The 13,583-nt window shown below is 36.8% G+C and overlaps 1 protein-coding gene across 13 annotated transcripts in view; it reads left to right on the forward strand.

Moving 5' to 3' along the window:
* Positions 1 to 13,583, forward strand: part of TACC2 (transforming acidic coiled-coil containing protein 2) — a 314,467-nt gene that overhangs the window by 166,234 nt on the left and 134,650 nt on the right. For all 13 annotated transcript variants that reach the window (XM_031955975.1, XM_031955979.1, XM_031955974.1 and 10 more), the window contains one exon: positions 7,903 to 8,034. In XM_031955975.1, coding sequence (XP_031811835.1) covers positions 7,903 to 8,034 — 132 coding nt within the window. The remainder of the gene's footprint in view (positions 1 to 7,902; positions 8,035 to 13,583) is intronic.

Below are 13,583 nucleotides of genomic sequence, written 5' to 3' on the forward strand. Positions count from 1 at the left end.
AAATACTCAAAAGCCTTTGTACAGAGAACAAAAGAACACCAGTTGTTGACAGTACATCACTACAATTGGACATGTGTTGTTCTCAAACAGAACCCAAATAATTGCTGGGAAAACTTTTAAAAATTTACTTACCTACTCCAGAGGTTACATGTGTAACTGGATTGTGGCTTGATGACTACCAACACTGTAAGAAACAATCTCTCTCTCTCTCTCTGTCTGTCTCTCTCTCTCTGGTTCTGTCTCCCTCCTCCCTTTCCCTCTCCCTCTTTCCCTCTTTCCCCCCTTTCTTTTTCTTTCTCCCTTTCCTTCTCTTTCTTTTCCCCCGCTTCATTTTTGTCTCTCTTTCTCCTCTCCTCTCTCCTTTTTTCTCTTATTTCTCCCATCTCTCCCTTTCCTTTTTTTCTGTCTATGATTTCTTTCCCTAAGATCCAAAATGGATATTTTAAAAATTCAAATCTAAATACACAACAACCCACCTGACTCAATTTCCTTTGCCATCCCATATTTGAAATAGGTTAGAGCAACAAAACTGATAAACCTTTTTTCAGTCAATCATTTAGAATCCTACAATGTCAGAAATAGAAATGACCTTATGTATCTTTTCCAACCCACTCATTTTACAGAGACAGAAGCTGGGGCCTTGAGAAAGGAAATGAGTTACCCAAAGTTATATAACTATCTATCAGCAATGTCACAACTCTACTAAAATACTGGATTTTTCAGCATGAATTCTCCCCCACACTTTTTTTATCTTTTAGGAAGTAGTATAACCACTCCTATAAATGAGTCAGTCATCCCACAGAATGATGCTGTCTCCTGAGAATTCCTGTAGCTCTTCCCGCAACTGAGCTTTGCATGAGAACCAATAGATCATTATAAACTTACTTACCTAGCCTGGAAATCTTAAAACAATCAAAGAGTTGTACATTTTAATGTTTTTGCTTTAAATTTTTATGTGTATAAGGATATCAATATCTATCATATATCAATAGCTATCTCTATCTATATGTATGTATGTGTGTATATGTAATATATATATATATATGTATATGCCAAAATAAATGTATTTCCATCACTGATACTTTAGTAAATCTCAAGGCACTGAATAGTGTGTTCACATTACTGCATTCACACAAATATTTCTGTAGACAGCTATACAAGGAAGAATTAACTGGACAGGAAAGGAAAAGGAAGCCTTACTCATCATCCTGAAGGCAAATGATGATGTACTCTGCCTTTGCAAGATTGGATCGCAAAGGCACTATTACCTTTTTCAGCTGGTGAAATGCCACCAGCCTAGGGCAGAGTTAGGGAGTCAGCATATTTCTTTGATTTTGCACAAACTTGGCTTTTCTTTCTTTCTTCTTTCTTTCCTCCTCTTTATTTTTCTTTCTCTCTTTCTTTTTTCTTTTCTTCTCTTTCTTTCCTTCTCTCTCTTTCTTTTTTCTCTTTCTTTCTTACCCTTTCTTTCATCCCATCTCTCTCTTTCTTTTCATCTCTCTTTCTTTCCTTCTCTCTCTTTCTTTCTCTTTCTTGTTTCTCTCTCTTTATTATCCTTTCTTTCATTCCATCTCTCTTTCTTTTCATCTTTTTCTTTCTCTCTCTTTTTTCTTTCTCCCTCCTTCCTTCCCTCCCTTCCTTCCTTCCTTCTTTCATCCATCTCTCTCTCTCTGTCTCTCTCTCTCTTTCTCTTTTCCTTCCTCCTCTCCCTCTTCTCTAAACATTTATTGAGAGCCTCCCATGTAAAAATTATTGTATTTTCTTCTGTAAAAGAGAAACAGAAGGCCAGAAGGCTTATGTGCATATATACACATATGTATTTATATATCTACATATATACATTTAGATAGATGGATAGTCTTTGTTTTCTAGGATGTATGCTTCATCAAATTACACAAAGGTGATTAACAATGGAAGACAGCATATCCCTAACAACTGAGAAGTACATATAAAATGTCCATAAGGTGGTACAGTGGTTAGAACCTTGGATCTGGAGTTAGAAAGACCTGCTTTCAAATATAGCCTCAAATACTTAATGGTCAGATGATCCTGGTCAAGTCACTTAAGATCTAAATGGGGCTAATAATAACCCCTGCCTCTTAGGGTTTTTTGTAAGAGCAAAATGAAGCAATATTTATAAAATGCTTTGCAAACCTTAAAGCACTATATAAATGCTAAGTATTATTATTATAGGAAGATTTCAAAGGAGGCAAGACTACTCACTACAAGCTAGGTTGCTGGGAAGGATTCACATAGCAAGTTGATTTAATATTTGAAAGATGAATGGGGTGATGTGGCTACAAATGAAATAAATAATCCTTCTCTGTCTTATGCTAGATACAATTTCTTCATATCTAGTATTCCCAAAATCCAAACCTATTCTTCAGCAAGGATTCAACATTAGGCATTATTCCTCAGGAACAATTTAAACCTGTGGTCGATTTCTTCCCAGAGTATAGGCATTTTAAATTTGGTCTCTCATTAGAGAATAAAAGCTTTTCCTATTGCTGAAGAAATATCAGAAATCATTGAGATAACTGGGGAGCTAGATTTTGGACAGGGTATGGAGGAATTTTCACCAGCCCTTTGAAAATCCAGGTACATGTGTTTTCCTGGGACCTGCCCTACTAAAATGTGCACATTTTTAAATAGGATGCACTGAACAAGAGGAATAAGCATCACTAGTTTGTGGGTCTTCATTAGTTTTGCATAACTTAGACATTTTAAATATTAAATTTCTGTGTTCTGCTTATCCATGCCCACTCTTTGTTGATGAGTCCTCAGTTCTATAATTTCCCCCCAAGATACTTCTTAGGATTTTCCATTAAGTATTCTTTAACTCTTAAAGATAGAGTGGGGTGGGGTAGAATCTATAATAAACGTTAGCATTGCCTCAGTGGCCCTTGGAATTTCACTTTTAAAAGGCTGGGCATCTCCAGGGTAAAGGCCTTCTGTCTGATCAATTCAGGTAACCCTTAGCTAATAGCTGCTAGCTATTATATAGCACTTAACAGTAGCTGGATGACTCAGTGTTAATAGATAGTAGCACTTAGTATGTGCCACGCTCTTTGCTAAGCACTTTTTAATTATAATCTCATTTGATTCTCACAACAACCCTGGGAGATAGGTGCTAATATTATCCCCATTTTATGGATGAAGAAATCAAGGCAAGCAAGGGTTAAATGTTTTGCCTGTAGTCATATAGCTAGCAAATGTCTGAGTACCAGCCATATTGGAAGGGAACTTGCCAAGTGATGCTGTGGACACTTCAGAATCACCTTGGGCTTAATTGATTGAGTACCAAATGACAAGGGTTGATATAATGAGTGACATAATCAGGTCACTGAAGACGAGTTAGACCACATTTAAGTCATCATCTTCTTCTCTCTGGTTAGAAGCCACTCTGGTCAAGGATATTTGCCGAGCCTACAGATGTTTCAAACACCAGCTAAGAACACATGAAGACTGCATGCTATATATTGGAGGAACTTAGTATAGTGAAGAACAGAAGAGTTTCACATATTAAATAGAGAACAATCTCAGCCTGGGCTATTTTTCTCTTGGCAGATATCTCCCTGTTTTTTAATTTGTGTTTTGTTATTTTAATTTACTTTTTGAGACTTGGTTATATCCTCAGTGTATGGAGTCACTCTGTTTTTCTATACCTTATTGAGCCTGGCAATTATTAATTAGTGCTGGGGGAAGAGGGAAACAAATGAATGGGAGGTAGGAAGGAGGGAAGGATGAGAATTTACTGTTCTTAATTGTTGAATGATTTGTTTGGACCAACTGAGCTAATGCAATGCAGACCAGAGCAGGAAGGGTGTGGCGGTGAAGAATTCCATGGATAATAAGATGGAAGGATACAGGGAGAGCTATGAGGTCGGGATGCCCTGTGGGAGACTTCAGTGACTCATTCAGAACTGACAGTATCTTCTAGCATAGAAAACTAGCAGAAAAGAGAACAGTGAAGAAGTCAAAGTAACATGTTATAACTCCATGTGGTGCAAGATTTTATGATTGGTATTTGGTATGCTAGAGCCAATGAATTTACATCCTTCATTTGGTTGGTATAGACTTCTTCCCCCCCTTAAACATCTGAGCCTTTAGGAGCCCTACAATCTTATAGATACTCTTAGGTTTTCTTTACTGGAGCTGCCTGTGGGTTGGTTGATTGATATTTTCTCTGCCTCATGCGTTTTCCCTTAGTTTGCAAGGAACACATTACTTATTTTTTGTGCTTCTTTCTCAATATTAATGTGAATTTTCTCTCTTGACTCATCACTGCCTTTTCATATGGAATCAGATCTTTTACTTTGATGCAGTGCATCTTTAACCAAAGGAAGTGCAGCAAAACTGGAATTCTTAGAGCCTTAGCAAGTGGAATCAGACTGTATATTTATTCAGAATGGCAGCTGGGGCAACAGGGATAAGAGAGATTAAGTACTGTCTAAATCATTGAGACATCAGAATGATACAGTGCTCTTAAAATGAGATTTTATTACTTTTGTGTAATGGGCTAAAACTCTTGAAGCTCTCCTTGCACTGAGGTCCCAAGCACTTGAGGCTGATTAACAATTGGACAATACTCTATTAATATATGCTTGGAGAAAGAATGGCCCCGCCCACTCTCTGTGCAAGTTTGATGTGTTATATAGGAGATTGCAGACAATTTGGTGGGTGGAGTGAGAGAGGCAGAGGCACTGCTGGCTGGGATTCGTGTCGCTACTGCTCTAACTTCGCATCGCCATTCCCCTTCACCTCTGCAAAGAATCAAGATCAAGGATTTTCCCTTATTCTGACTCTGGCTGATTTTAATATACTCTGGGTGCTAAACGCGGTCATCACACTTTTGAGCATGTGCAGTAGCAAAAACCAGGGTTCTAGCTGTAGACTAGAGGTCTACAATAAATGTTTGCTAAATAAATAAGTGAAAATAGCTTATAGTTGTAAATTCATTAAATTGATGTGCTAAGGATTTGTTATTTCATCAGTATCTATTTAGGGACTTTAATCAAGGAGGCAGACCACAACCTTTCTTTGACTTAGAAAATAAATCCTACAGGGTTGACCCTCAAGGGATAAGTTACTGATCCAAAGTCAAATAGTGGTAAGTGTCCAAAGAAGGATTTAACCTTCTGATTCCAATTCAACATTCCATTTATTAATTCATCCTTCCTGCTCCCAGCTTATCCATTATTTGTTTTTACTTCTAAAGCAGTTCTCCTAGTTTAAAATTTTCACCCCCCATATTAGTTATTTTATTCAGTTTTTATCTAGGGTTTTCCCCCTTCCAAAGTAGAGTCTAGCCCACCCAGCTTCCAATTGTTTACAAAAGCCAGATCTGTGAGGTTTGGTGATTGTGGAGACATACTAGAGATGTGCTGTCATTGGTGGTGGTTGTGGTGACTGTAGAAGAGCTTTTGGTGAGCTTTCTCTAACAGCACAGTGTGGCACCTTCTCCATAAATTAAAGTTTTTGAGACATATCAGGGTTATATGGGGGTGGGGGTGGGGAAGATGAGAAATTAAGTGACTAGTTCAGGGTCACAGAGCCAGTATATATTGGAGATAGCAATTGAACCAAGGGTATCGGATTTTGAAGCAGTCCCTCTATGTATTGTAACATGCTTCCTTTGGGGTCTGATTTGTTAATATTTTATTTTATTCCAAATAAAGTTTTCACATTTTGTCTCTATGAGCAATCAAAAATATTTTTATATAAAAAGATTTGCTCCCTCTTCTCCCCCTCCCATATTTTCAAAGTGTAAACCATGGTCTCCAGCTTCTCTTATACATTTTTCCCTGATGTTCTGCATGTCAGCAGACATATTAAGTACCTCCTGTATGCTAGACCCTGCATATTGGAAAAAGCCTGAGATTAGGAACGAGGAGACCTGGGACTAGCTTTGTGGCCTTCAGGAAAGGCATTTAATTATGGCATCTCAGAGCAGCTAGAAGGTTCCTTGAAGGTTATATGGTCCAACCTCATTTTGTCATTGAGGAAATTGCTAAAGACTACAAAACTGGTAAGTTTCTGAGTCTCAGTTTCTCATTTATGAAATAGCAAGGTTATACTCGATTGAGCTTTATCTTTGCTTCTCTTATGCTGATTCTTGTAGACTTCTTACAGCGAGAGCTTTAAATCCTAGAAAGCCAACACAAGCTGAATTTTGAAATAATGTAAATAAGCAAAATGTTCTTTAAATAAAAATGATGCCTTAACTATATGTTTGGAAATGAACAACAGGTGCAGAAACCTAGGAGAAGGCGAAGGAATTCATTCTTGTGATAAAGGCTGTGAAATCTCCATCGTGAGGGCTCCGGGGTGGTGACCTAGTGGCTGGGTTTCAGAGACCTCAACTGCTGAGTCATATCATTTTAGCCCCATGGACCCGCTGTGGAGCCCGCAGCTTCTCCTGCTCCTTTTTCCTCTCCCTCAGCTCGTTTGGACAGCTGGAATGAGGTTCAGAAAGCAAATTCCTTCCTGGCCTACTCAGCTACAAACTTCACAGTTTTGTCTCTGTATAGACATTGTAGTTTTGTTTTTTGCTGAATTGGAGAAATTAAAACTGATTTTGAGTTGCAAAACAGGACTTTTGCTCTTTTGGCTTTGAGGGTATGTTTCCCTATTGCTGGATCATATGATACTCCTCTCTCCTGAACTACCCTCCATACTCCTTTCCCACTTCCTGACCCCGGGCCAAACCCGGATCTTTTCCCAAAAAACTTTATGTGGGCTAAATGTCCCTTCTGATTGCTACCTGAACACTTAACAGTTACCATTTCTGTCCAGTAGAGGACACTCTTTCATTAAAACCTTTTCTCACCCTCTCTACTAAGCAGCCCTAAAGACATCATTTCTATTCTCTGTGCTTTGTGGAAATACTGCCAGAGAAAGGGACAGTCGTCCTACGAATGCATCAGTGTACTCCATTGGTTGCTCTAGGACTTAGCCTTCACTAGGAGACACCCTGGGGTATCATCTTCTCCCTCCAAATTTCTCATAGCTCCTTTTCCTGGACCTTTCCATGGTGCTGATACCCAGAATCTGAGCTGCAAGGATTGGCTGGGCCCATCCAGTCTGGCCTCTACCTGTATTGAGAACATGAATCCCCTTTATAGTATCCCAGATCTAGCTTTTGGATGAAAATCTTCAGTAAAAGGGACACATGGCCTCCCCATAGGCTGCCCCTGTCATTTTGGAAAACTCTTATTTCCTTGTTTGTTTCTTAATATTTCTTCTCCTTCCTCTCCTTTAAATCACAAGATTTTTGAAAATTAAACTGTATTTTATACTCAGAAAAAAGCACAATGCCTCATTTCTAATAAGAGCCTCATATATGTTTGTTGAAATGAATTCGTAGTTTTTAAAGTTCTTATTTCACTATGTGGATTATTGAATTATATTTAAATAATATTAATAAATTACAGTCTCTTGTATACCTGAACTGATTGAGTGAAAGAAATGTCAAGTTTTGGTTTATCATAACAAGGGATACAATTCAATGTAGTAGCAGTGCAACGGTGGTTGATAGGATCATAGATTTATGACTAAAAGGAACCTTAGAGGTCATCAGTTTCATGTCTCCCTTTTTAAAAATAAGAAAACTGAGGCACAGAAGAATTAAATGACTTGAGCTAGTAAGTGGCTAAGGCAGGATTTATACTCAGGACATGCTGATTCCCAAGTCCTATAATCCACTATACCATTTAGTTGTATCTGAAATTGCATTTTCTACTGCTCAAAAATAAGTTTTCCAGGGCATATCATAACAGTACTGTTTCTATAAATAGTCTTTTTTTTAGGGAGGGGCAGGAACATAGTTGGGTAAAGTTTTATGAATATGGCTACTAAGGAACAAAACTTCCATTCAAAATAATTCTTCCATTGTTTTTGTAGGACCTCTGGGGTAATAGCAACCTGTGAGAACATTGTTCCTGCATCCTCTGAGGACTTACATTTGGCTCCCACCCCAGCCAATGATGCAGAGTTACCAGTTTCTCAAAGCCAAAATCTGAAGGACTTTAAGAGGTATTTTTTCAAGTGTGTCTGGGAATGGGCTTCTCAGAAAAACCTCATATAACTGAGAATGAAGAGAGGTGAAAACAGAAATTATGTTTTCCTTTTTACTAAATCAAGGCACACCATTGTAACTGGGCAGCAGACACTGGGTTCTTTGGATGTAATGCTTATTGTGGCAGATCTAGTTCCAGGCTTTATCCGTTTTGTCACAGAATATTTGTTAATTGGGTTTTGCTCTCTGAGTCTCTTTTTCATACAGAATAAAAATGAATAGTAGAAAGAAGTACAAATTTTACCATTTACATGCAAATAATTGACAATTTATTACATTGTAATCTTGAAATCATATTTCTTATTATATTGTTCAGGATGCCTTATATATTGACACTCAACAAATATTTCTAGAAATGAATAGAGTATGCTAATAATGATTTATCCTCTGTATTCTTCAAAGCAGAGTCCCAAAAAGAGCTCTTCTGGGGAACTCTTTATTAGCTTAGTTACAAATTCAAATTTAAACTAATGTTTATTGAATATTCACTATGTGAATAATATCAAGCTAGGTGTGACTGGTTAGATTCAGTTCTCAGTCCTTGTTCCTGAGATTATAATCTGTTTGGGGATAGATACATGAAAGAATAAATTACAGTGGAGGCAAATAAAAAATACTAGAGGTGTTACAAGGAACTATTTGTTACTCCATAACTGATAAAGGAGATGAATGCCAAAGATCATCAGAGGTGGTCATTGTGGACTGGTTTGATCAGTAAGACCTTTATGGAGGCAATGAGATTTGAGTGAGGCCTTGAAGGATGGATAAGGTTTGCCTTGGTAGAGAGGAAGGGAAGATGTTTCAGATGAGAGAAAGCAATGTGATTAAAGGCCTGAGGCAGGAATGTGGACAGAGTGTTGTAGAAAAAAAATTAATAGGCTAACTTAATTTGCACATGATTAATCAGGATTATGTATTAATTGAACAGATATTGACTATCTACAAGCTATAGTTCATGTTATTCACCAATTCAGTTAGACTTAATGAGTTTATGTATCTCAGAGTGGAGAGATGCATCAGGAGAGAACTATTCATCTCTTTGCTCAAGATTTGTTTTGTTTAATTCTAGAGGACAGAATGAAAAATAGTGGGTTAAAATGACAAGCAGATCTAGGCCCTTAGGAGGAAAAACTCCTAACAATTACAGTTCCCCAAAAGTAGAGTGGGACTTCTTAGAAGTCAGTGGGTTCCCTATCACTTAACTCTTTGAGCACAGCCTGGATGATCACTTATTAGGCATGTCATAGAGAGGATTTCTGGTAAAATATGGTTTACAACTACATGCTCTTCCAACTCTAAGATTCTGTACTAACTTTTATAACCTAGAGCCTAAACATTGGCAATTTATATAGTGGTGTGAGGAAGCTGGTACCCTTAATTTAGATTCAGTGTTGGATAAGGAGATATCCTTTCATGCCATTCAACTGGCAACAAAAAAATCTACTCAGCCAGAGCAGTAAGTTAACCAAAACAGATATGTTTTAATTGATTCAGTTGAATGAAGCTACTTGTTTGCCCATCCTACTCTTCCAGCCACACATCAGAGAGTTCTTCCTGTTGCTTTGTACTCAAGCAGTGAGAAAGTGATATCCATAGCCTGAGCCTTTAGTTGTTGAACAAGTTAATGGTCAAGGATGCTCTCAGTATCTTCTAAGGATAAATCAGTGTGTATTGAAATGGGAGGTGAGGAGATGCTTTATTAAGTTGTTCCCATCACAGGTGGCAAAACTAATAAGTCTTAGGTCAGTAGAGTAGAATGTCAGAGTTGGTTTGGAACTCAAAGCTTACCTGGTATAACCCCCTCGTTTTATAGATCAGGAAACTTGAAGTCTACATTTATTTAGATTTTGTAAAGATACTACAGTTATCTGAGTTTCCCATCTAATTTAGGTCACATGGTGACAGAAGTCAGGGCTTCCCATGTCCTAAACTAGTTCCACTGGTCTGCTTGTGTTTGCGTTAATATATCTAGATTTCAGCTTGCCTTGTTGTTGCCATCTACAGCATCTTAATCTTAGTGACAACTTTGAGCCATTAGAAGCCCCAACTTTTAACCTTTCTTCAAAATGGATGTTTTATTTTTACCTTCTGCTGCTCATGAAGTTTTTGAAGTAGGCTCTTTCGTTAATGTGAAGAAGTGACTTCATTTCACTGAAATATGCATTATTCACCAGGGCTGTAAGGAAAGCTGTTTGATCATTTATGATCTTGATGATTCATTCTTGGTCAGTTCAAGTTTCAAGCCAGTGTTTGCCCCTTTGGAATATAGAAGTTTTCTTTTGACTCATCTGTATAAGGACTGCTAACGTCTATTTCTTTCCTTTGGGAGTGTAAAGACACATATTTTGCCTTCCTAAGTTCAGGATGAATTTCTATACAGAATCAACAGATGTTGTGGTCCCACAGCTATGCCGGGCGACTTCCTGCCACCAATGAGCCCATATATTCTAGTTGATCCAATATCTGCTACAGAAATCATGACATCATCCCACATTTTGAGCTGAAATGTGGGCTTTTCTCCAGGATTTTTTACACTCCCACATTATGATTACTGATATTCATTAGTATACAAGACTTATAAGTTTCACAGAAAACAGATGTGGCACTGAGGAAGATGGGAGAGTTAGATATAGTAAGGAGAAAGAGTTCAAGTCACTCTGCCTCCTAACTCTTCTATATTATATGTGACTCAAGCCAAATTATGTCCCAAGAGAAAGATAACTCACCTCTGGGAATGATTAACAATTGAGCTATTCAAGGGACCAAGACATATTGAGAAATGGAAGATGGCCACCATGTGGCTTGATGCCATTATTCTATCATTTCTGTTCAGGAGGAAAGAAAGTAAATTAATTATGGCTAGACCTGAGAGATTGGTTTAACCTCTTATAACAGAATGAAACCAGACAAGAACATCTGTTGGAAAGAACTGAAGGAAAAGAAGATCCAAACCTCTTTATTAAGTAGAAAATTCTTTTTCTGGTGTGCTTGATCCTTCTGACAAAATGGATAGGGTATTCTCACATAAATGGTAGGGAGAAAGGAGCCAATGATCCTTGAGACAAAAAGTTCTATTAACAAATATCATTTTGGACCCTCCTGAGCCAGGATCCCCTTCTTTTTTTCAGGTGAATTGGATCCAAAATATATTTCCTTATGCAAAGCTCAGCATTGCAGCTTGAGAACTCAGAAATCCCTTAATAAGGGAATCTATGTAAAGTTCATTGTAAACGTAAAGTCCCATATGGATTAATAAATATTATGAGCAAAAGTAGAAAGGAATTGGCTGGGATAAAAATAGTCCTGAAAGAAATAATAATGTCAACAATAATTAGAAATGTTGATAAACAACTTAATCTTGCAAATGCATTTATGGAAACCAATGGATTTATATTACACAATTCAAGAACAGATAATTTCTGTAAGAAATTACAGAAATATTATTCCAAAGTAGTTTAGACATTAAATAATGTGGATTATATAAGGAAATGGTAGAAACTTTGTAGGATATTGCCACTGATGGCAAACATTTCACAGCTGCAAAATATTTAGCAAGACACAACCTGATAGCCAAAATTATATTTCAGAAGCATGCTGTTCTTGATAAACTCACAAACAACACATCCCCATTCTATAATCTAGTCCTCAAAATATACTTGAGAATTCAAAAAAACTGTACTGGAACTAGAACATCTTCACAGAAGAGATAGCTGTCTATAATCACTCAGACATGATGTAGATTGAGAACAATATTTTTCACAGATGTCACTATGCCAAATATCTATAAGCTCTAAATGATACAGAATTAAAAGTTTTCAAAATAGAAAAACAGAGTGAAAACATCAAAACCATGTGAGATCAGGGATGAGGTACATTTCAACCCACCATTTTGCCCATTGTAGAACTCATCCTAAAGATGCTTTCAGATGAAGTTAGCTCTCAATATTTTAACTCAATTACAGAAAAAGTTCTTTTACATAATAATTCACAGATTGAATATTTAAAGGTAATAGAACAGCATTTTGTCTATGGACCATTTCTATCTGAACCCTGTTGAGAAAGATAAAGACAAACGAGATAACAACATAATGATATTCATGTTTCTATGCCACTTTACATCTTTACAAAATATTTTCCTCTCAATAGTCTTGTGAGATAAACAGGACAAATATTACTCATTTTGCTGATAAAGAAACATTTTCAGGAAACTTTACCGATTTGACCGTGGTGAAAATGCTATTAAAATACTGAAACTGGAATTTTAGATTATGCCTTCTGTATATGAGTAGCTTCTTATGACCCCATTCTTAATGACTATATAAAATGTCTGTATTAAGAAGCTTTGAAATTTTTTCACAGATCATGGAATGGGGAACTAAAGGGTCTTAAGATGTGTCAGAATCTATTTACATAAATAATGCTTTTTAATCATTGTCTTAGTCTCATTCCAGCTGTTGTATAGCAGATAACTAAGTAATACATTGCACAATATTACCATTTTAATGAGCAAAGAAAATGCTTTCTAGTCTAGATTTCAGAGTATATTGTTGACTTAGAATATACTGATTTTCCTAATGTTTTCCTAAGCAATGTTATTCAACTAATTGCTCTTTATTTTATGGGAATAAATAACTGGAGAAATTGTTGGTATCATTGGACTAAAGGATTTAGAGTTAGAAAGGACCTTCCAGATAATTTGGTCTAACCCCTTCGTTGTATAGATGTGGAAACTGAGACCTAGAGCTGGAAAGATTTACATGGGCAATTAAGTTGGGATTTGAAATCAATGCTGGTCATTTGACCAATAAGCCTTTATTAGGAGCTGTGTGATCCTGGGCAAGTCAATTAACCTTGTTTGCTCTAGTTTCCCCATTTACAAAATAAGCTGGAGAAGAAAATAGTAAACTGTTTCTTTGCTGAGAAAACTCCAAATGGGGTTCATGGATTTTTAGATAGGACTGAACAACAAAGAGTTTATTAAGGCACTGTGCTAAGTCCTGGCAGTGAAATGGAAGGAAAAACACTCTCCTTAGCATAATAAGCCAATGCTGCCTTTTATTTCTAACTGACTTGGAAAGTTCACATCTCAGAGAAATGTTTTCCCCTTCAGTAAAAGGAAAGGGCTGGACTGGATTCACTTCAAATTCAAAAAAAAAGTATTAAATGCATACAATATACAAGGCACTGTGGATACAAAGATAAATGAAGATCATGTGCTCTCTAGAAACTTATATTCTTTTCAAGGACGGGAATAAAATGTGCATAGATGAGAAATACAAAGCATTATAAAAATTATTTGAAGAGGAGAGAGCATAGGAAGTATTTATCAAGAAATCTTTTAGTGATAATTAGGAGAAAGATAGAGATTTAGTGGGATTGCAGGCAAAGGAGGAGTCCACTTTTGCAAAGGCAAAAAAACAGGAAGATAGAGTCATTCCAATTATGATCTCTGAAGTTTCTTCCAGACCTGATGTTCTATAATTCTTCTGACTGTGCAAATATTAAT

The sequence above is a fragment of the Sarcophilus harrisii genome, chromosome 2 (genome assembly GCF_902635505.1).
Source record: "Sarcophilus harrisii chromosome 2, mSarHar1.11, whole genome shotgun sequence".
Classification (NCBI taxonomy): domain Eukaryota; kingdom Metazoa; phylum Chordata; class Mammalia; order Dasyuromorphia; family Dasyuridae; genus Sarcophilus; species Sarcophilus harrisii.